The 24,530-nt window shown below is 43.5% G+C and overlaps 1 protein-coding gene and 1 pseudogene across 2 annotated transcripts in view; both read left to right on the top strand.

Moving 5' to 3' along the window:
* LOC147614502 (serine/threonine-protein kinase CTR1-like) overlaps positions 1-23,504 on the top strand; it is a 68,489-nt gene extending 44,985 nt beyond the window's left edge. For both annotated transcript variants that reach the window (XM_086781066.1, XM_086781067.1), the window contains exons 6-15: positions 8,004-8,525; positions 8,645-8,685; positions 8,922-8,990; positions 21,033-21,133; positions 21,220-21,304; positions 21,426-21,524; positions 21,619-21,687; positions 22,645-22,776; positions 22,855-22,949; positions 23,026-23,504. In XM_086781066.1, the coding sequence (XP_086637192.1) occupies positions 8,004-8,525; positions 8,645-8,685; positions 8,922-8,990; positions 21,033-21,133; positions 21,220-21,304; positions 21,426-21,524; positions 21,619-21,687; positions 22,645-22,776; positions 22,855-22,949; positions 23,026-23,128 (1,316 nt within the window). In that variant the 3' untranslated portion in view covers positions 23,129-23,504. The remainder of the gene's footprint in view (positions 1-8,003; positions 8,526-8,644; positions 8,686-8,921; positions 8,991-21,032; positions 21,134-21,219; positions 21,305-21,425; positions 21,525-21,618; positions 21,688-22,644; positions 22,777-22,854; positions 22,950-23,025) is intronic.
* On the top strand, positions 10,773-12,297 carry LOC147614503 (uncharacterized; annotated as a pseudogene).
* Positions 23,505-24,530: the final 1,026 nt, after the last annotated feature.

The raw sequence follows: 24,530 nt of genomic DNA, 5'->3' as shown, positions 1-24,530 counted from the left end.
CTTATGCATCAGCTTGTGGTTCTTTGATGTATGCCATGGTTGCTGCTTATGCAGTGGGAGTTGTTAGCAGGTTTATGTCTAATCCTGGCAAACCACATTGGGAGGCAGTGAAGAGCATTTTCAGGTACTTGAAAGGTACACAGGACACATGCATATGTTATGGAAAGGGTACATTGTCATTGCAGGGATTCTGTGATTCAGACATGGCAGGAGATCTTGACACTCGGAAATCTACCAGTGGTTATGTCTTTACATTGGCTGGTGGAGCTATTTCTTGGTGTTCTAGATTGTAGAAGATTGTTGCACTGAGCACTACAGAGGCTGAATATATTTCAGTAACAGAGGCTTCAAAAGAAGCCATTTGGCTTGGTCGTCTTCTGAGGACTTTTGGTCTTCCAGCACATGCTCTAGTGCTTGGTTGTGATAGTCAGAGTGCTGTATGCCTGGCTAAGAATGCCATGTTCCATGCTCGTACCAAACACATAGATGTGCGGTACCATTTTATACGACAGGTATTGGATGATGGCCTTGTCACATTGACAAAGGTCAAAACACAAGATAATCCCGCAGATGTTCTCACTAAGTGTCTTGCTAAGACACAACATCAGCATTGCTTACGCTTAGTGGGAGTTACTTAAAGGTACCACAACAACAAGCAGGTGGGCACGGGCATGGGCACAGGCACGGGATGGACAGTGTGAAAGGCATCAGTTTGGATATGAAAAGGAAACCCAGCCACAGCCCAAGTGTGAAAGGGGACAAAAAGGATTTTGAAAGTTTGTAAGATTTAATAAACCTTTGAAGACTTAAAATATTATTGTGAGGCGGTAGAAACCGCTACTTAAGGTCGCGGACAAACTCGTCCCACACATAAGCTGCCATACCTAATCTGGTGTGGGCATGAGCCCACTGAGTCCACCAAGGAATGGCCTCTCCTTCCAAGTACCAACTAGCTAAGATCACTCTGTCAATATCTGTCTTTCTAACTATGGCAAAGTAAAGCTTCAAACTTATGCAACCATGAATAGAGAGTTGTGGGGTCGAGTTTACCATTATACTTACCGAAGTTCATTTTCTCGGGAAAATGATTCGAGGGCGCCGCCGGTGTCAATATTGCATCCAAAGCTGCTAGGTAACGCTCGTGTTCCACACGTCGCATGGCTTTGTCTTCACGTTGTCGGATCTCCAATGCACGCATCTGCAACTCAAGCAAAGAGCTCCGTTGCGGCCCGCGAGAGGGTCTCTGTGTCGAGAATCTGGAATCTAGGATACGGAAGGAGAGGGAGGAGGAGATGGAAAATGCAACGCTAGAGAATGGGTACGCTCTTCCAGAGCCAAGATCTGCCCTTCTACTCTTCCAACTTGGTTGTCTGGTCTGCGATTGCTCGCATCATCTGTACCAACCATCCTTCGAAGGACAGGAGTCACTCCGAAAGGGGTAGTCCACCCGCATCTGAAAACCAACAACACGAGCGAGAAAAAATTCTGGTTTCTTTGCTGAATCTTTGCACTTGAAGTAGGCTCTGATACCACTGTAACATGCGGAAGCTTCCGGGAAGATCGTCAACTTCAATGCTCAGAAATCAGCACACAACTGAATGAAGATGTGCAGAAAATAGAGAGAGAGAGGGACAGAGGAGAGGACACAGTGTTGGGTCCCAAATACCCTCTATAGGGCTCCCACCACGAATGGTGTATTTGCTTTATTAGAATGATGCAAATCTGAAAAGAAAATACAGAAAACTTGACCTTTCTTGGCTGACCTGCAGTCCTTTACCCCTTTGCGTTAGCACTCCTTGGCTGTCTTGGCCCTTGATTGCCTTAGCACTTGGTGAATTATGAGATAACCCAATGGAATGGGGCCTCCACTATTTATACTACCACTAAAAAGCAGTCGGTCAGCATTAATCCAAGCGGCCAGCTTATATTCTGCCCCACGACTGAAATATGAGCATTAAATGCTGAATAAAAGGTATAGACTGTTGTGCATCTCTGATTTGGTTGGCTGGCACTAGGCGCCTGAGTACAAAGGGGCTGGGCACTGTCTTTAGGCAGTTTGGGGACTGGGCAGCCTGTATGGGCTGGCCCATACTTGCCCTTACAGCCATAAACAGGCTGTATAGCATGTATGCTTCCCCTAACCTGCACGTAGGGCTGTCCTACAGCCCCTCCATGATTGGTGAGTTGAGCCAAGGCCTTCCTGGCCCTCATGGGGGTGGTTTTACACTATCCCCATGCCCACACAAGGACTTGGGGTAGCCCTATGGGCTGGCCCCTTTGGGCTGGCCCCTTTTTCCAAAAGAAAACCCTAACTACTTGCACAATGATTTGGCATCCAGTACCATACCAAATACACAGAATCATTGACATCATTCCAGAGGGAGACTCACAGCACGGACTGGCACTGTTTCATGTGCAGGACAATGCACACCTGACCTCGGACGACTGGGATGGATCCCTGGCTGACTCGTCCTAGACTGGGCTCACATGGGACCAGTTTACTATCCCAGGTCTTGCACCTTCTGTACAGATATGTCGACGTGGCATCCAAGTGCGGGATGCACGTGACACGATCATCGTGGTAATAACTGCAACCTATAGGTGCTTATCTCCAAAGAGTAATTACAATGTTGATAGTCTCGCGTGTTTGGGAATTCCTCAACTTTTGCAGCGTCATGGTTGCACAGCTCGTAGGCAATGCCTTGTTGTCTCTATCCATGTAAGGTCTCCACAAACCACTCCCAAGGATTATTTGACCTAGAACCGAAACCCTAACGAGATTTCATAGACCCGACATCATACGCATTGCATGACTGCGATGAATTGTGGCCAGTGACTCACCACCTAACCTTAGGTTCAGTGCCTCGAACCATCCCCAAGCGTGAGGTCTAATTGCTGTGAGCCTACTTGGTAAACGATGGCCACAACCTAGCATCCCATACCGCTAGGCCAAACCACCCACCTTACAGCTCCATGGCCCTGAGATCCTACACGCTTCCTTGGTAGCCCCGGGCCATTGCGTGACTACTTGACCTCATGTCTAGTAAGTGACCCTAAGGTCACTTATATAGTAATAACCCGGCTATTATTGGTCCTAACTTATATAGTAATAACCCGGCTATCATTGGTCCTTGTTTTATTTATTAGCTTTCCTGCTTTATTTATAAGCTTGTAGCCATTATTAGCCTAGGCTATTAATTATAAGCTTTTAGCCAATCTAGACCTCATCTTGCTAGTGCCCTTACCCCACATGTGAACCCTCCAGGTCCCCACGTCCCAGCTAAGCCTTAACCCTAATCTTGGGTTGATCCTAATCCTAATCGTAGGGTAGCACATGTCCTGGCCCTAAACCTAGTCATGTCGGAACATAGTAATCCACCGTCCCGACACTGGTTCTCGATGTTCCACCTGTGCTTTGAATAAGCATCCTACTTCAGTCCACTAGGCTTCCATTGCTGGGTCATCTTTCTAGTCAATGGCCTTGTTGATACAACAAATCTAGTTGCTCTCAGTTCCAATTTAGTGAACAAATTACATGTTGTAATACTCCTTGCATTATAAGCTTGAGGACATGTAAGACTAGTACTTTGATTCTCCACCCAACCATATCCCAAATAGTCCCTAAACTCATGGTTATATAGGCCCAAGTGGTGCATGACCTTCCAACTTTAGCCCCTTGACCTTTCATTGGCTAGACATTGCTTTTTCCTTGTCCAATGCCTCTAGAAGGGGGCGCCTACTTCTGTGTCCCTTGGGCTTCCATTGTGTACCGTCTACTTCCGTTTTTACTTTAGCTTTAATGCCTATTAACCATTGCTTAGGTATTTCCTATTTGAAATCCCCTGAACCTTATTTATATGCTACCTTTTACATATAAATAATCTTTCCTAGTCTTACCTTTCAATGTTTCCTATCAGTCTCATAACACATGTTGTAATCATTTCTTGGTAGTACCCTTCTAGTAATGATAGCTTCTACTCAATCCGATCAATACCTGCATGTCTTTGGTAATGGGATCGGAGAGGGCTTCATATTGCTTTCTAACTCGGGTCTACTGCAGTATTCAGGAACTCCAGCCCCACACTCAATCTAGGATCTGTATAAAGTCATGGACATCCACCACCGGTTCTAATTTGATGGGGTGGATGGGTGGGTAGAAGTGAGGTAGTGCTTCCTCCTACGCTTGAGCTACATACGTGAGAGCCTTAGGGTGCTTTAGGTTGTTCAGGACCTTGGCCAGGACTGCGTTCTTCTTTTCTGCAAAATGAGTGCAATCAGCTAATCCTGCAAAAGAAATGATTTTCATCTTCCTTCTTGCTTGCTCCTGGCTGGAGTAGATATCTTCTATCTTTTGTGCTTACGGACTGATTGTCTTCCCTCTCCAGGTAGTCTGCAAGAAGTCCTTGAGCTTCTTGTTGAGCTCCTACTCTAACTGCTAAAATATTTTCTCGTTCAAAAATATACCATGTTCATTATCAGAGAAAATGCCTATTATTACGATGGCAGGCAGTCATCTGGCTACTTTTCCTTGCAGCAGCTTGTGCTCTTTGAGCAGCTCATCTATCTCTGCCTTGAGCATGTTACCCCTCTGCACCTCTATTTGCAGTAGCTCCTTGGCATCCTGATATTTTCCTTTTACTGCTTCCAGCTTCTGCTCACTCCGATTGAGCCTTGCGTCCAGCCTTGGCTTTCTCTTTAGCTCTTTCCTCTGCCTCCTTGCCCAGCTGGCATTCTAACTCTCATTGTCTGATTTGTCTGTCATATATCTGCGGTACTGATTCAACTAGATTCTTGGCAAGGGTGTTCAGGGCAATCATGTTGCTCTTGATTATTGCCTCCTCCCACTGATTGCTTTTAGTTGTGAGCTGGTAAGCTGGGGATAACTCTGTGGCCTGTGGATAGGGTACGGCTTCTGCTAGGACTACCTGTAGCTTCAGGCCTAAACTGTTGTCATAAGTTAATCCTTTAAGCACTTCGCTGCATTTTTGCTGTAACCAGGTTGGCTGTGCCCCTATCATGTGTTTTGGGGAACACGTCCTCCTTCAGTCACCTAACCCTTCCCTTTCTCTTGCTGCTTTCTGGCCTGCTCTTTGGCTTGCTTCTTGGCTTCTGTTGTTTTCCTAGCCTGCTCCTCTCTGGCCTGTTCTTCCTAGCCTTCTCCTCTCTCGCTTGTTCTTCCTTTTTGGATTCAGCTTCTGCCACCTCCCTTTTGTTGGCTTCTTCCTGGGCTTCCTTTTGAGCTTCCGCTTCCTATCCTATTTGGACTTCTATTTCTTTCTTCTCCTGCACTTCCCTCCATTTCTTTCTGCCTTAGCATTTTTGCTCTTTTCTGATATAGCAGCCATGGGATCAAACTTCAAAGTGGAGAGACTTCACTGCCACCCTACATGTGGTTCTGGAGGAGGATGGTATCGTTGTAATAATCTTGCTTTCTCCTGCTTGGCTCCTTCTTGCTCTGCCTCCTTTGTTGCCCACTTGTTCCAGGAGCTTCTTCCCCCGGTGCCATCGGGGTTGGTTGGGGTTGTTTCTTCAGGTCCAGAGCCTTATCTATCACAGTCTCATCCTTCTCTTTTTGCTTGACTTCGCCTGCCGCCTTGTTCTTTGAGTGTTTCTTTCCTTTCCAGGCCATCTTCTCTGCTTCCTGTAATTTACCCTCTGCAGTCTTGACTTGGTTTTCTAAAGATGATTCAGCAGTCTTATTGCTCTGACTCAGTTTCCTTTCATGTGACTGCTTTAAGCCTCATGTATCTTTGAATGGTACAGCATAACCCAGTGTTGGCCATAGTGATAAGTATGTTGGTTTTTGCCAGTGATGTTCTTTATCTACATTGTGAATTGCTTCTCCAGCATACCTGCAAACCTTCCTAGTGCTCCTGCCAATACCCTCTTCATCTGATTTTCTGCTATTGTAGTGACGTCTTGCTTCAGCGGTATTCTAGAGGTGATGAAGTACAGAAAGTTCTTGGTAACCGGATTTTCTATATCTAGACTTGGATTCTTGCATATCTCTTCCAATAGTAATCTCTGCAACTCTACTGCTGAGATCACGGAAGTTTCTTCTGTTGTAGACAGCTGGAGGTTCTGCACAAAATCTCCCTCCATTAGGTAGACCTTATGGGTCTCTTTAGACATTAATATAACCTCTCTCTCTCTCTCTCATGGAGTGTGCGTGCCTGATCTGATGTGACTCCCATGGTCCTGTGTGAAGGGGCACTGTGGTATAGGCTCCCATATCCATTGTGATGGGCCCTTGCCTGACATACAGGGTTGATTGACTGTTTTTATTCAGCTCTCCCATATCCCATCACTTATTATACCCCATACTTGGCATAGTAGGATCTAGATTTTTCATCTTGTATAATCTGAGAGTCTGAGATCTTAGCTTTCAGTTTTCAGTTTTAGTTTACTGTTGCTTTTTCTTATTTCATCCATGACGAGATTGCATGGACACTGTACACATCGTTTTGGTTTCATAGACCCTTTGGGTCTTTTGAAGATGTTAATATAACTCTCTCTCTCTCTCTCTCTCTCTCTCTCTCTCTCTCATGCTTCTATGTTCCTAGTATTCCATGATGGGTTTCCATGGACAGTTTTGTATCACCCCAGTGAGATAGCTATGTTTATGTTTTGTTTTTGTTTTATTTTCCATTCCATGATGAGATATGCCATGGACATTATTGTACCACTTTGGTCTCATAGGCCCATTGGGTCTTCAGTAGTCGCTCTCTCTCTCAGCTGATGCTAGAGCTCCTAGGATGATTACCACTCCAGCCATATACTGTTGCACTCACTGTCACTTTTGTACTCCCCCATATTCATGTATTCATGTATCCATGTACTCACTGTCACTTTTGTACTCCCCCATATTCATGTATTCATGTATCCATGTACTCATGTACCCCATTTTGACTAGTAGCATTAGCTTCCCACTCTCCCTAGTTGTTGCTTCCGGATGCTCCCTACTAATGTATTATAGGGCTAGATACTTACCTTCAGTCCTTTCTTTTTTTTTCCAGATAGTGTATCAGATGTCATATGGTTGTAACTTTGGTCTCATAGGTCACTTTGGCCTTTTGAAGACGTTAATATAACATTTCATTTCTCTCTCTCTCTCTCTCTCTCTCTCTCTCTCTCTCTCTCTCAGCTGATGCTGCTCTCATGTTTTGATGTTCTTAGTATTGCATGATGAGTTTCCATGGACACTTATGTATCACCCCAGTGAGATAGCTATGTTTATGTTTTCTTTCTGTTTTATTTTCCATTCCATGATGAGATATCTTTCTTTCTTTCTTCTTGTGTGTGTGTGTGTGTGTGTGTGTATCTAGGAGACTCATTACAAAAAAAAAAAGTGTGTGTATCTAGGAGACATGATACTGTTCACATTCTTGATTTGTAGATACTTGATATTGCTGAGACCTATTATCAATGGATACACACAAGTACCCCTTACCTTGCACACACTTCCTCTAGGCAGTGGTCCTTTGTGCATATGTAACCATGCTTTGTACCCATCCTATGCGCATGAGATTTATGGAGTTTTCCTCTCCTTTGGCTACTCTTTCGATGTAGTTGTCACCTTTTAGTTTTACTTTTTCTCATCTTACATGTCACTATGCATGATGGATGTATATTGATGAACTACCATTGTCTTATGATCTTTAAAAGAAAGGGAAATTTGAAGTGCAAATGCACTTTGAAAAACACACCCACCATATATTATCAAGCTTTACATTGATGCCACAACAACACAATGCTGCCAGTGGGGTTTGAACCTGCGACCTCACGTCTTATGATCTTTTGTTAGATGTTAATAACATTTCTTGTCTCTCATAAATCCTTTGGTGTTTCCATGTGCACATGAATCAGTTTATGCTAGGTAGATGTGAGCTTTCATTGGGTTACTTCATTTGTGATGCTAATGTGCACTACGCGAAAACACATTTTGTATGATTGTGAAAGGCTAGACTCAATCTTTTTACATGTAAAATTTCTTTGTTTATTAGGTTCAAAGGATAAAAAGCGAATACTTGACAAACTGGGATCTTCCCTTCCTTTCAATGGTCCTGTGAGTGCAAGGCTTGGAGATGTGTGGCCTGTTATTGTTTCTCAAGAAGGGGGATGCAAAAGCTCCAGTCTCAAGCTTGCAAGGATTGACCATAAAACTGATTATGAGATGATACAAACTGAGGGGAGAGTTGGTTCCCGTGGCTTGGAAGCTCCGATTGCTTTTGACAAGCCCATTCTTGAAAAAGCCTCAGTTTGGGATAACCTTGCCACTATCAACGGAGATCGAACAAAGCTTAACGCTCTGCAGCAGTGTTCAGCACCAGTTCAAGGTCCTCCAAAGACATGTCAACCTTCTTTAAACGACTCTTTGAAAGAAGGGTCTATTCACAAGACTGCAAAAGAGATCCAAAGACAAGAAGGAATTGCCAAAAAGACCCAGAGTTTGGATCCATCTCTTGCCTTAGATGGCTTTGAAATCCCATGGGGGGACCTTATCTTGAGAGAACGGATTGGAGCAGGTATGCATTTCATGTGCCTTTCTATTTTGTATATTTTAAGAATAGTGTGTAGTAGGACTGAATTCTAGTATTGAGATGTGTTCTTTAAAACACCTAATGAGCTGTTAAGTTTGTGGCAGGGTCATTTGGGACAGTGCATCGTGCTGATTGGCATGGCTCTGTAAGTAAAAATCAATTCTAATTTCTGTATATTGGCCTTTGAATTCACTACATGTCCTTCCTTGATCATTGTAACCAACGACAAAAGCATTATCATTTCCATTTTGATCTTTTACGTAGCATTAGGAAGTATCTTATTTTTAAACAAAAGATATGTATGTATGCCATAAAGGAATTGTTTGTTTGTGTGTTGTAATGCAAATTTTGGCTCATGGATTCCCATTGGTACGGTTGCAGGATGTAGCTGTAAAGATTTTGATTGAACAAGATTTTCAAGAGGAAAGTATCCAAGAGTTTGTACGAGAGGTGCGCAAATAACCTTAAATTTTACTTTTAAAAAATGATAATGTAAACTGAAAATGGGTATTTTCAATGTACAGCACTTAGAGACTAATGTTTTTGAAGATGATGATTTGAAGCGTGAATGTGATAAAGAGAATTTTACTTAGGAAAAACTTTGTCATCTCTAAGAAAAATGTATTTCAAAGGCTTACTTTTCACAAGTTATCAGCTTTGAATACAATATTATTCACAAAGTCACAAAAGACTGAATTTGCACAATGCTGAAGCTCAAAAAGAGAAGGACGAGAGAAACGACGAAAGAAATTTGATTCTGTGGAGAGTGAGATATGCTGTGATCAGCTAATCCCACCTCGGCTAGAGGTGATCAAATGCCGCGCAGGGAGTGGGGAGAGAGAGAGAGAGAGAGAAATGAAATGAAATGTTATATTAACGTCTTCAAAAGGCCAAAGTGACCTATGAGACCAAAGTTACAACCATATGACATCTGATACACTATCTGCAAAAGAGAGAGAGAGAGAGAGAGTTATATTCAACGCCTTGAGCACTATCTTCATGCTGCTAACTATCTCTTGGAAGTCTTCTTTCATCTCTTCTTTTTCCTTCACTACATTTTTTTTCTTTTTGTGGTTTCTTAATCACCGGACTATTGTCGTGAGACGATCTTCCAATTCATGAAGCCACCTCTTGAGTGTTGTGTTCTAATTTGTTGATTTGTTCGAGCAAGTAAATGGACCACTCATTTTGTCAAGTGTTCAGGTCTTTTTGGCAACTCCAAAGCACCTGCGAAAGAGAGCCTCGGCATGATTGAGTATAATGGCATGCAAACCCACTCTTAAAGTTAGGGTATGGTCAAGGTACCTTTTGCTATTTTCGTGTGGTGTGCTGGCTCATCCTATAAGATGCAACACTCACATGCTGAGACCCTAGGATCCAATACAATTCTATGATCGACCAACCATCAAGTTGGAAGACCGTAAAGTAAACCAATAGAGAAAACATCTGTGAAACTCGCCATGATGCTTATGTCTCCCAACATCTAACTTAACTGTTATTAACCACAATTAACCAACACATGAAAGGGGATCAAGAACACATTAACATACTTCATAATAAAATATTCATTCATATTGAAGTCATGTTGAATTTACAAACTAGAGGGTGGGACCTCAAAATCACCCTGTTAGGCAAGTTTTTGAAGTCTAAATGCTCTATCCCCAACCATTCCTTAGTTTTGAGGAAAGATTTGTTGAGTACTATCTTTACCTCTCCTGATCTAGATAAAATAGGATTGAGCTCTATTTTACAATCCCCTATGGTTATGGAAGCTCTTCCACCTTGTGTTAGAAAAGTTTGGAATCAGCCTTTAGTAGCTTTCAAATATGTAAAAACCTTAGGTCAAAAAGCTTTCAATTATAGTGATATTGGGAGAAACTTGAAAGAGCACAATCAATCAGCCATTCTTAGAACTGAATGCCCTTGTAGGAAGACTGTCTTCTCTTCGTTTGTGGAGGAATCTTTAGGACATGTGGTCACTACAGATTGCTCCATTCTTCCTGCTCATTCACTCATAGAGCTCTTTACTAAAGGCACTAAATTTAGACTTTCTTTTTCAGTTGACTCTTGTCTTCTTAAGGCCATAGAAAAGGGCATATCTAGTTTTGTAGTCAAGCTAGAAGAATCTTTAGGAGTTCAAGGCATTTTTTCTTATTGGAAAGCTACTATTTTGAGAAAGGCCTGTGAGAAACTCATGAAATTCTATTCAAAGAGTATGCCCTCTATTAGCAATTCTTTATCTTCTAGCGATTTAGTTGCTCTCAAGAAATTTCATCGAGATTTTGTTATTTCCTACGTAGACAAGTGTTCTAACAATTTTGTTTTTACTTGTAAAAAGTTTTACTTAGAATGTTTGTTAAGTGAAGTGAATTCTTCCTCTCAGACTTATTCTAGCTGTTCACTTTCTTCTCAAGACGTTATCTTGAAACACCAAGATTTTTGTAAATCGTTTGGTTTCAAGTGCAACCCTACTTTGCCTTTTTTGTATACAGTTTGGAAGTTTCATAAGAATCCTATAAAGCCCAAGTTCATAGCTGCTTCTTGCAATACATCTCTGATGGATGTTTCTAAATGGCTTAGTCATTGCTTTAAAGCCATTTTACCTAGTGTCCATGACCTTTGGAAAAATTTTCTTAAAGATGATGACGTGCCTACAGACACGAGTTGGGTCCTAAAAGACTCTGTAGGAGTAGTTCATGTCTTGAAATTCTTAAACTCCTCTCGGAGCCTGGCTGAAAAGTCGTCTCCTTTATGCCTACAAACCTTCGACTTCACGACCTTATACACCAAACTAGACTTAGAAGACTTATGTGTAAGGATTAGATCCCTTATGGACGAAAGTGTAAAGATTAGATCCCTTATGGACGAAAGTGTTTGCCTTTAGATTAGAAAAGGATAGATGCAAGGCTTTATTAGTAGAAAAGTCAACTTTGTGTTTTGATTTTTCTTGGTTAAAAAGTAAAAATCAAGATGTAGATAAGAGAAAGAAAAGATTCACCAAAATTATAGACAAAGATCACATTTGTACTTGGTTAGATTTTCTCTTAGATAACCTTTATATATCCTTAGGCGACTCTTTATTTAAGCAAGCAATTGGTATTCCCATGGGTACCAATTGTGCCGTCTTTCTTGCTAATTTTTATCTTTTTACTTATGAGTTTGATTTTATGGAACGCCTTATTTCTGCTAATACTTGTCTAGTCTTTCTTCACAAACTTTGTAATGTGAGACGTTTTATAGATGACTTCTTCGTTCCCAACATTCCTTCCTTTCAAAGAGTTTTTGTATATCAGTCTAAATTCCTTAGGTGGAGGGATTTATCCCAAGGAATTTTGTGAACTTAACCGCACCTTGAATAGCGATAGTTGTGCTTTTTTAGACCTTAAGATCACTCAATCATCTTCAGGCTTCATAGTAGATATTTATGACAAACGCTTACAACCTGAATATGCTAACTTAAAGATCATTCAGATGCCACACTTTTCTTCCAATATTTAGTATGGTGTTATTTGCTCTCAACTTTTTAGATTCTCTTGTCTTTGCTCTACTAAATTTGCCTTTATCTCTCAATCATGCCATCTTAATTTACTGCTTTTGAAAAAAGGTTATAGATTCAATAAGATTTTGAAAAAGGTTCGTTCTTTCATGAATCGTAGTAAGTTTATCTTTGGTATTTCAGCTTTTGGAATGTTTAAAATGATAAGGAGTAAGTTTTATAGAAGTGGGGAGCTGAAAAGCCCACTTAATTCATAATTCAATGCTCTTTTTTGTAAAAGTGACTTGTTCTAGGTCACACCTTCGCCCCCACATGGATTGTGATTATTCTCTGTCTAAACCGTCACCCAAGACTCTTCGAGTGGAGGGCAGTTCCACTAGTGTCGCATCACACCGAGATTGATATGCGGATTGTTTCATGGAACATTCAGGGTTTAGGGGAGCCTCAGTGCTTTCATAGATGAGACGTCCTACGTGGCGAGCTTCAGGCCATAGTGGGGGGACCCATTGACGTTTTTTCTCTCTCGTAGCATCATCTCTCAAAGGGGCACATACGCAGATGCGGGAAGATTCTTCCAGGCAAGAGTCACATTTTGTGGTCCCCATCCTTCATCTCCTTAGGGACACAGGGAGGGGTGTGTATATCTGTCAGTGAGCAGTTGTTGCCGGCAGTGACTAGCTCAAGAGTCATTGTCTTGTGGCGTGCACAATGGATTACCATTACTATTTGTAACATGCAGCGGAATTATGCGTAATGAAGGATCCTGTCACACAAGTCTCACAGCGCCTTCTTTATCCTGAGTTTCGCGAGTCTTTAGCAATCCACTTTTAGCACTTCAAACTTTAAGAGATTAGAGAGAGAGATAGACATGTTCACTGTATTGGGTTCCAAATTCATAGTCACAAGAAACGGTTGTTTCAGTCCCTATAAACGTGTTTCTCCGTTTCAGGACTCCATCCATTTCCATGGCCGTTTCTCGTTTCGCAAGTGATATTGTCACAAGAAACGGCCGTTTCCACCCATAAAAACTCATTTCCTAGTTTCCATTCCTCAAGCATTTCCGTTCCTATTTCCTGTTTCTGGTGACTATGCCTAGGTTACCCTTTGAAGGGTCCCCTCCTATTGCTAGGAGTATTTGTTTTATTATCTTTGAAGAGAATGACTTTGGAATGACTTTGGACTGACTTTGGACTGTAGATAAGCCAAATACAAGATCTTTGAAAGACCAAGAGTCGGGCTGAACTGTACATGGTTGTAGAAGCACCAATGACGGATCTCAAGCCTATGCACTCTTCCAATGGAATGTAGGAAGGCTGCAAATCTGAGGCTGAGATATGGGCTGATTGGGACTGTTTCTAGGCTGTGAATGAATGCTGAAAATGAATGTATTAATGCGTTTTACCTTCACCGGAAGGGCTGTAGCAAAACAATGTGTATAAATGCTGAAAATTGTGTAGATGCTGAAAACGCAAGGTGTAATGCTGATTGATGCTGCGTTTTGTTGATGATATGCTGAATGCTCAAGCGTTAATGCTCCTTGTGCTGAGGGATGAAGCGCTTGAAGGCTTGATGGCTGACTGATCTAGGAGGTCTAAATGCGCATGGGATGAATGCTATGCAAAATGCAAACTTGTCCTGATGCAAACCCTAAGGCTTCTATGACTTCTATATGCATGAATGATTCTCTCCAAATGGGTTAAGGGACTTCGACTGACTGATTGACTCCCTGAGGCCGAGGAATGACATACATAGCTCGTGCTTGACATATCCTGGACTGAGGATTACAATGGGGTCACGACGTATGACAAATATCAAATCCTAAAGGGTTCTACTACTGTACAGTGTTGCACTGATGATGAGCCATCTTGTCACCATGCACTTCATTGCAGAGTGCATGTTACACTCTTGGAGAGGATAGTGTTGGCTTCCTCAACGTTTATGCTCGGAAAGCTATTGCAGGTAGAGCCCTCTTTTGGAGCTCAGTGTACGGCAAGCTCAGTACAGCAAGCCCTCCCTCTTTTGGAGCTCAGTACGACTTTTGGTGCTTGGGCGGTGACTTTAACATGATAGAGGCAGCAGAGGACAGACTTGGAGGTGACACGGCCACAGTTTCACGAGAAGAGTACTCAGCCTAGGAGGAGATGATTCTTGTAGTCAGGGGATAGGACCCTTGGCATCTTCCAGAGTCTTGGCATAGCTCTGGGAGCCTTTGCTTCTCGAGATCGGATAGGAGGAGCACCGGCCCTAATCTCTCTAGACTTGATAGATTTTATGTTGATGAGTGGGCTTGCAGCCGAGGGGGTATGATAGGACCCTTGGCATCTTCCAGAGTCTTGGCATAGCTCTGGGAGCCTTTGCTTCTCGAGATCGGATAGGAGGAGCACCGGCCCTAATCTCTCTAGACTTGATAGATTTTATGTTGATGAGTGGGCTTGCAGCCGAGGGGGTATGATTGGTATATTTGTAGGCACTTCATTTTCTGACCACGCCCCGCTTATTTTGTCCTTAGAGGACCCCTAGAGTCATGACAAGCATGTGAGCTCGAGGATTCCGAACAACCTCATTCAGGACCTCGAGATTTGCGGCAGTATAGAGCAGATATGGGCGGGATTGGATTTTCTTTCAAGCTCTACTGCACACATTGGATGAGGACTTAGGGGAGATCAGTTGTTTCTTGTAGAAGGCAGCCCAGAGCTGATTGGAGGGTTTCCGGGAGCAGGAGAGGAGTTTGAGGAGTCATCTTGCCACTTTACAGCGGCTTCAGGAGAGGTCCGTGGATAGCCAGTGGATCGAGAGTCAGCTTGTCGCCACTTGCACGGAGATTAGATCCATAGAGGAGAAGAGGGTGGAGTACAGGTATCATGCCAGGGCCTCTTTTTGGACTCAGGCAGGCGATAGAGTCACAGGGAATTTCTTTGAGATAGCTGGCCCCCACAGGAGGAGAGACGGTATTCATAGGTTGCGTGGCCAAGATGGAGCTATTGTTTCAAATCTCCCCCAGGTGAGAGCCATCGCCAACGGACTTTTTTCGATCCCTCCTCACTGGTGCCCCAACATCTCCACAGGTGGTGGAAGCACGCGAGAGGGTCTGGCAGCATACGAGGGAGGTGGTTCTCCCTTCTCTTCGGTCATTCTTATTGACACCATTTACTACTGAGGAGTTGGCGGAGGCATTGATGGCACTTCCCAAGGGCAAATGCCTGGGGGGAGACGGGCTTCTAGTCTCCTTCTTTCTTTGCCATTGGGACCTCATGGAAGGTGGCCTTCAAGCTACCTCCAATGAGATTATGATGCCAGAGAGACTCTCAGAGAGCTTGATTCACTTGATTCCCAAGGATGGTGGTGACAGATTGGAGATCCGGCAGTGGAGACCCATCACTCTTCTAGGGACAGCCTATAAGATCTTGGCCAAGGCCATCAGCATGAGACTTCAGCTTTTTCTCCTAGACCTGATCCACGACACTTAGACCGGCTTTGTTCAAGATCTGAGCATTCTGGACAACATCTTTACCTTCTGGGAGGCGACAGCTTCGGCCAGGATGCGGCAGCGGGACCTCATTGTGGTACTCCTAGACTTTGAGAAAGCTTATGATAGGGTGGATTGGAGCACTCTGGAGGGTAGTCTGAGTCTGATGGGATTTCCCATGGTGTGGATTCGTGGAGTCTTAGGACTTCTTAGGACTTTACTCAGCCTGAGTTTTCTTATTTTTAATATGGTACAAAAAGGTTATTGAATGCTTGTACATGGTTAGGCCCTTGGTCACTCCCAAAGGGGTGACCTCTGGCCCCTTCTACATGACTTCTACTGATGACTATGCTTCTGAAATGATGACGGCTGAATTGATTGATGCAAATGATGGTCTATGCTTTTATATATGCTGAGGTTACTGGTCGGCCAGCATTGGACATGAATATGCATAATCTTAGTGCTGATAAATGCTGCACTTTGCGATCAATGCTGCCCACACTTTGCTAGCCACTTGCTAGGATCTGGCCGCATGCTCCTTGGTCTCCTGCTAGCTGCCGACATAGTGTCTACATCCTGCTGATAGGGTTCCCATGCCCTCCAATGCTGTAGATGCTGATGATGTTGCTGTTGGTGATGGTGATGGTGATTGTGATGGTGATCTGATGCTCATGTTGTACTGATGATAATGCTGATGAAGATGATATTGTGGATGATGTAAATGCTGTCCTAACCGATGGATTAATCAAGGATTATGATCTTCATCCTGAGGATTAGCCATGGCATGGGCGTGCACGTGACAATGGACATGTTGGATCACAGGCGGTCTTGCCGAGGGTCCCTTAGGATAGGCTCTCATGGCATGGGACGCTAGAGCTGATGACTAGCTTGGCCTGTGGGAGTGGAACCTTAGCCCCTAGCTTGAGGGTGGTTGCGGATCAACCTACGGTTGGGTGCTGAGCTTTTTTGCACCCTTCTATGTTGTTTGTACTAACCTTGTTTATGCTTGTGTATTAGGTGATCCTTTGGGAGGAGTCCTTATAGTTGGTATGAGAGCTAACCTACGGAAAAAGCAAGGTTTGCATGTCGTTTGTGTTTTCCTCAAGGTCGCCCAATCCAAGGATCTCTCAGCACCGAATCTGTGTTTGATCTCGCAAAGAAATAGGTGCTTTTCTTGGTTTGCTGGGGCAAGATAAGTTTTTCATATGGATTCAGAGAGAGAGAGAGAGAGAGAGAGAGAGAGAGAGAGAGAGAGAGAGAGAAAGAAAGAAAGAAAGATTTTATTAACATCTTCCAAAAGACCGAACTCGGCCAATGCAAAAACCCTAGACTTTATGTTCTTAACCCATCGGAAAGATGTTGCGGAAACGTTATTTCTTTTGCTAGGCTGTAGAAGGTTTGTGAATGTATGCTAAGCACCTGTACAAGTCACTGCTAGGTGCGTACATGGTGGGTACACAGGCTGGCCGGGCTGTATAGCTGTTGGCTGGAAAACAACCTATGCAGGCCATACAGAGGGCCTGGTGCAGGGACTGCTGGCTATACAGCAGGGAGGCAAGCCTCAACACTATCTTCCATGGGGTCTTAAAGACCCTTGTTAGGTGGCGCCATTGGATGGCATTGATCAAAATTGTGACGCCTTTTTTGGGCCGTCAGATAAATTAAACTAGGGCAAGTAAACTAGGGATGAAAACATAGAATATAATGGCTTGAAACCACATGGTTTCGTTGCTTGAAGGGATATTGTAGTGGTAAGATGTTTCTAATGGTGACCCAAGGTCTCGAGTTCAAATCCTCTTTTGCACGTAACACCTTGCTCTAGATTTTCTAAGTCCCAAACCCAAATTCACCCTCATCCCATGATGTAATCTACCAAGTAAACTAGGAAGTAAACTATGAAGATGAATTTTTCCCAGTTTTTGTAGTTTACTTTACTTGCCCTAGTTTACTTTATCTGACGGCTGAAAAAAGGCATCACGATTTTTGATCAATGCTATCCATTGAAGCGATCTAACAAGAGTCTTTAAGACCTCGTGGGAGATAGTGCTGAGGGGGAGGCAAGAGAACAAAGGCAGCAACAGGACAGCAGGCGGGGAGGAGAGGGCATATGCAAGGCAGCCATCGAACTGGTAAAGCACGCAAGGATGCATGCGAATTTAGGGGTGTTGTTATAGGAAGCGTCATCTTATTTTGATTTAACAAAGGCACTAAAGGCTGTTTTTTTTTTCGAAAAAACGTGGATGGGTCTATATTTACCTTGGCACATCATAAAAGAGGGCCTTATTGTTCTTTTTAAGTGAAAAGCACAACATTTGTTTTTTTTAACTTACAAAAACAAGGTTAGGGGAGTTAAACATATACTATCATACTCTGGGCTCAATGAAAGTTTTGGAGACAATATGTTCTCGCTTTAAATTCTGAAATTCAGAATCCGCACATAGTTTTCTTGCAGCAGCACATGCTTTATTGCCTTCACTTCATCCATGGCCGAAGATCTCGAGTTTGATGATACCCTATCGGACCATGAGGAGCATCCTCAAACCAAATGGGATCAAGTGGAGTTCCCACAGGAAGAGGTGGAGGGAGCTGAGAAAGCTTACTTCTATTGAATTCCATGGTGGAGCTGGACAGTATGGAGGGTGGAACCTGATGCGCGGTAGAGAATGTCGATCACCTCCGCAAATCTTTGTAGATTCCCCACATCTCCTGCAAGGAAAGCTGTTGTGTCATCTGCAAACTTTGAGTCCAGCTCCTCCTGATGAGTGAGGAGGGGAAGACGCGGCACCCAGTCTCCTGAGCGGAGAGAAAACTACTCATGGCCTCAACGAGACGAATAGGAAGACATAAGGTGCCAAAGGACAGCCCTATCTAACCGAGGGGGAGGGAGAATCTGTCGCCACGAGCTCCCTGAATGAGAACCTAGCCGTGTTGACACCAGTGCCTCTCTCTTCTTCTCTCTTCTCTGTCTTAATCATGTTTATTTAGCATCTTATTCTTAATAAAGCTTAGGACTGTAGATCAGTACAGCAAGTCTTCCGCACATGCAACATTGGTATCAGAGCATTCTGGCTCAGCCACTAAGCATAAGTCCTAAGGAGGTGCATAGATCCAACAGAGGAATGCAGCAGGATAGTAGATGGAGTGGTCTGGAATAGGCGAAGCTAGAGGAAAGCATACCCACCCAGAAATAGTACATCAGCTCTCAGGCAACCGGCATGATCATTTCTGGCGGGTGACCCGTGGCTGTTTTAAGGGTAAGGGATAGCAGGCATGGGGATGGCGGTGGAACAGGTGCTCAGTTCTTCAGCAAGACTTGGAAGTGGAAGGTGCTTAGACAAAAATATCAAAGTTAGTGTCAAAGTTAAAAGTAGAAGGCCAAAGTCAGGAGTTGAGGAAGGAAGGATCATAGTGTCCACCCTGTCATCAAGTTTAGCAAGAGGGGATGTCATGTCCACGCCCGTGCGATGGCTAATCCTCAGCAGGAATATCATATTCCCTGATTAATCCATCAGTTTTACGACAACATTTAGGTCATCCACAGTATCATCTTCATCAGTATTATCATCAGTACCATCAGCATTAGCATTAACATCAACATCAGATCAGTATCATCATCATCAGCATCACCATCAGCTTCAGCAGCATCATCATCATCAGCATCTACAGCATTGGAGGGCATGGGAACCCTTACGGCAGCCTATAGACACTCTGTCGGCAGCCAGCAGGAGACCATGCAGCAGGCTAGCAAAGTGTGGGTAGCATTCAGGGCACAGCACAGCATTTATGAGGAATAAATTATGAATATTCATGTCCAATGCTGGCCGACCAGCAACCTCAGCATATATAAAAGCATAGACCATCATTTGCATCAATCAACTCAGTAATCATCATTTCAGAAGCATAGTTATCAATAGAAGTCATGTAGAAGGGGCCAGAGGTCACCCCTTTCGGGCTGACCAAGGGCCTAACCATGTACAAGCATTCAATTACTTTGTTGTACAATATTAAAAACAAGAAACCTGACACCAACTCTCTCTCTCTTCTTCTCTCCCCTATGTCTTAATCATGTTTATTGAGCATCTTGTTCTTAATCGGGTTTAGGGCTGTGGATCAGTACAGCAAGGCTTCCGCGCATGCAATGGTACCTGCTCAAGATCCTCGTGAAGAAGCAGAATCTAGTCATAAGAAACTAGGACTACCGTCGTCAGGATCCTAGTCTGCTCACAACGGTTTACCAGCAGGTACCGTTGCATCATCTACCTAGTCTGATGACGCCGGATGCTGGAAACTACTGAGGAGGGGGCAGAGGAGGAAAATGCGCGGGAACGGGGACACAGGATGGGGAAGGGCAGAGGAGGAAAATGCGTGGGAACGGGGACACAGGATGGGGAAGGGCAGAGGCTCTGAAGGACTAAGGCAACAAAAGGGGGGCTGGAGAAAGGGCAGGCGGCGTAAGAGAGAAGGATGGGCCGATAGAAGCGCGGCACGAAGAGGCGTGTGAAAAAGGTCAGGGGGGGGGTGTGGAGAGCGAAGGAAAGCTGGAAGAGGGGGAGCAGGAAGGCAGTGGAAAGGAGGAAAGAAAGGAGGCAACGAGGGTCAAGGTGCAGGCGGAATGAAGGGAGGGTGGGGAGAAGGCCGGCGGCTGAGGCACAAAGGACTGGAAGGCAGGGGAACCTAGCTTATAAGTCCAAATGTTTGTAAAAGCCTTTGTAATCTGTGATAGGTGCCCTTGGGTCATTTCCTCCAGGGCAGCCTGGTGAGAAAAGGCTTATGAAGTATAATAGCCAATCTCTCATGTTTGTAACAATATTCTTCCATTTGTGCAATAGATCTAGTGTTCTCCCTACGCATGCAACGCTCTCATGAACTAGTGTGGTATTGTAGATTGAGGGAGGTTGGAAGCATGCCACAATCAGCTCGTTATCCTCTTCTCTTGTTTTGAATAGGCATAGCATAGCGATTGGTTCTGGTGAGGATCATCACACCAAGCTTCTAAGAGGATGTTGGCACCACCCATTGGAGGAGGAACACAATCTGCGCAGGGGGGACGCGATGGTGGATGAGCTCTCCACGTGCGAGGGTGAGCTCTCCACACGCGAGGGTGAAACTCTTGAGCTCGGCCTTCGTGGCAAGTCCCCATAGCACATGGTGTAGAGGTAAGCAGACTATCTCTTCTCAACACATGGAACAAGGAAGACTCCTCAAAACCTAATCATTATTGGTGGTGTCAATTAGGAATGTGATAATGACAAATGATCCCAGTAGCAGATGCTGGAGAATGCCTTTCAAAAAACCTGCCTAGGCGTTTCCAAAAGCGAGCATAAGAATATAGAGGAGCTCCCATTACTTTCATTTTTTTGGTGTGTGATCTAACTATGAGGTGGTCATTGGACACAGAAAGTAGACTTCTGGTCCTGCTAAGACTTTATTTCCTCTTTTTAAAGGCTTTACTTGTAGGGTAGGGTTAGGGCATGATGCGAGTTCAACAAATGCCTTGATTCTTAAATGAAAGTTTACATCATTTACTCAGGTTGCACTTATGAAGCGCATGCGACACCCAAATGTGGTGCTTTTCATGGGTGCAGTCACAAAGCGACCTAACTTCTCTATTGTCACTGAATATCTTCCAAGGTATGCAACATGGTTTTCAAACATCTAACATGCAATAGGTATTATGTGTTATTTAAATATATTCATTTTGGAATCGGAATAAGCAGAGGCAGCTTGTTCCGCCTCCTACACCGAGCAGGCATCAGAGAAATGCTGGATGAGAAACGCCGGATCCGCATGGCTCTTGATGTGGTCTGTTTACCCTATTCCTTCTAATATTTTTTTAATGCTTAATGGACAAATTTTATTGGTGCATTTTATTTCCATTATTGTTGTTAAGAGGTTGAATCTCTCAAACTAAGTCACTAAACAGGCCAGAGGAATGAACTATCTTCACCGATTGAATCCCCCAATTGTGCATCGAGACTTGAAGTCACCAAATCTACTGGTAGACAAGACGTGGACAGTGAAGGTATGAATGAGCATTGCTCACTTGCCTTTAGATGTAAGTAATGTTTCAAATGATTGTGAATCTGCTTTAATTTAAAGTCTGGTACTTGGTGTAGGTTTGTGACTTTGGCCTTTCTCGCTTCAAGGGCAACACATTTTTGTCATCTCGATCTGCTGCTGGCACGGTACTTCCATTTCTTAACTGAAAATTTGGTAGCCATTATGAATTCCTTTCTACAGTGCAACCCATGGACTACAAGGTGGTTAAAAACATCAGGTATGGTATGTACAATAGTCTCTTATTTCTTTTTGGCGGGCGGGGAAAGGGGGGGGGGGGAGGGGGGGGGGAAGAGAGAGAAAGAAAGAAAGAAAGAAAGATATATTAACGTCTCCTAAAGGCCGAAATGGCCCATGAGACCAAAAGAAGGTACAACTGATGATGATGATGTCTCATCATAACAAATCTGAAAGAAAGAATGAAAATAGTAACATCCTAAGAGAGCCAAGAGCTGAAAGCTGAACCGCTGAATCGTTGCGGTAAACTCCTCCGGTGGCGGGCAATGATGGCTCGAATCTGCCGATGGTGAGGGAGTCGTGGACGCGATCCTCATGGGCGTCTCGCTCTACAGATGGCAACTTCTACAAAAGACTTGAAGGGTCTATGAGACCAAGATATTGTTACATATGATCCATGAGTAAACTGGATGTCAAGACAACATGAAAAGGAAAAACTACCTGTCAAAAAAGAAAAAGGGCCCAAAAAGACAGCCTACACAGTAGGCCCTGTGTATACTGGAGTGAGCGAAATACCTCATATGTCTGGATTCATCATGTGACGTCCACCTCATGGACTGAGTACAGGGATTTTATATTCACTACCTGTGGTGGCGCCTCTCTTTGTCGCTGAAGAAAGTCCTGGATGGAGGACAGGGATTTATCATCATGAGGGAGTACATGTGTTTAATATCCACTACCTGTGGTGGTGCCTCTCTTTCTCACTGAAGAATGTCCTGGATCTGGTGGATGGAGGTTTCTGAGGACAGGACGTCTGGCTCTGGAGAGAGAGAGAGAGAGAGAGAGAGAGAGAGAGAGAGAGATTTGTTGTGCAAGTAAGTTTTGTTTATGTTCTTTTTAACTTGCAGCCTGAGTGGATGGCTCCTGAAGTTTTACGTGACGAGCCCTCAAACGAGAAGTCTGATGTCTATAGTTTTGGTGTGATTCTCTGGGAGCTAGTGACTTTGCAGCAGCCTTGGAATGGGCTCAGCCCTGCACAGGTGCTGTACTCTTCTTTACAAACTCCATTAAAATGTTCAGGATTGAGGAAGATTCTCAACTGTTTGATATTTGAGCAGGTTGTCGGTGCCGTGGGCTTTCAGAACAGGAGGCTTCAGATTCCAAATGACATACACCCTCAGATAGCTGCACTCATAGAGGCGTGCTTTGAAGAGTAAGCCCCTTCAAATGTATGAATCTAAAAGTACTATGGACCATCCATAAACACTTGTTTTGCTTGTGCAATGCAGTGATCCAAGGCAGCGACCCTCATTTGCAAGCATCATGGAGTCACTTAAAAGCATCCCGAAGCTCTCGGCGGCACCAGGAACAGCAGGTATTGCAAGTGGCTAAGGGTGTTTACAAACTGCCCCCCTTTTCTCCTGATGGGATGAGATGGGTGGGGAGATGGATAGGGGGAGACTTCCCCATCCATTAAAAATGGGTGGGGGAGATCTCCCCCTTTTCTAGGTTTTTTTTGTTTTTTGCCCTAGGTTTTTTTTTGCCCTTTCTCCACTCAGTGTGTAAAGCACCTAAGGAAAGATTTGTTCCAAGTGGAAACCTACCATACAAAAGAAACACTTAAGCATGCATTGGATGTGTTTTCCTCGGTTGGCAAGTTCAAGTGCCAGAGTGTAAAGCAAGAAAAAATTATTTTTGGACATCTTAACTTCCCAGATTGCCTTGGTGAATTCTATGTATAATTAGTTCCATGCTAATTTCCTCTTCACATCGGTCTCAATCTACTTGGAGGTGTCAGTGTGTGGCCAACTTTGGTGCTTGATCAAACATCTAAGGGCTTATTAAATGTACTATAAAACTTCTATAAAAGAATATGTTGATTTGCACCTTCATAATAATATGTGTTGATGTGTCTCAAACGATGAACTAGGCGAGACACCTCTCATTTCGAACTTGTCATGCTAGAGATTATACATCAATGTAAAACCATTTGTGTAATTATCTTTGTAGCACCTTGTGCAAGCAAAAGCACTTAAGAGTTTATCATCCAACAAAGGAAGTAATGGAGAGCACTTTGCTATCATTAAGGGTTGTACCACTAACAATTAAGCCAGACGTTTTATGGTTTGGATTATTTTTGTTATGTGTAAGGTGTAGGGTTCTTTAATAGATATGCTTGACTTATAAGAGATAGGAGCCACAATTTTTTGATTGAGGCTTGATCTTAAGTTCCCAAGGAATATGCAACATATGCAACCGCCAACATTTGCCTAGAATTATCCTTATGGAAGACTCTTTTTTCTATTGAAAGAGGAATGCTCGTATGCTGTCAAGTGGGTTGTGGGTTTAGTACTCATTGCACCCATGCAAAGCCCTCATGGAGAGATCATGTGTACATGTGTACACGTGCATCAGGAGAGAGATTCATTGAGATTCATAATGATGTATGGTACGATCACTCTTGCAAAAGAGTTTGACCACTCTTGCTTGCTTAAAAACTACATAGAGCTTCTTTTGAAGAACTAGGTCAATGTAAAGATGTTGCAAGTGATGACACTCTTGTATGTGGCAACAAACATTTGAACTAACATTACATCATATTCACATAATTACCGTAGGACGAAAATTTTCCAATCCACATATTATGATACTTGGAGAGTGAAATTAGCCACCATACATTTAAACAATCTTTGATGAGAATTATGAATGTTTTAAAGATTATGATTTTGTTTTTTCCCTCTTAGCTCTTTTGAGTGGAGTATTTAGTGGTACTAGTAACAAGCTTGTGCAGTTG

Source organism: Cibotium barometz, chromosome 42, assembly GCF_041138505.1.
Source record: "Cibotium barometz isolate CiBa-2024 chromosome 42, ASM4113850v1, whole genome shotgun sequence".
NCBI classification, from domain to species: Eukaryota; Viridiplantae; Streptophyta; class Polypodiopsida; order Cyatheales; family Cibotiaceae; genus Cibotium; species Cibotium barometz.
Note: the sequence above shows the minus strand (reverse complement) of the source record. Positions and strands in the feature narration are given on the sequence as shown.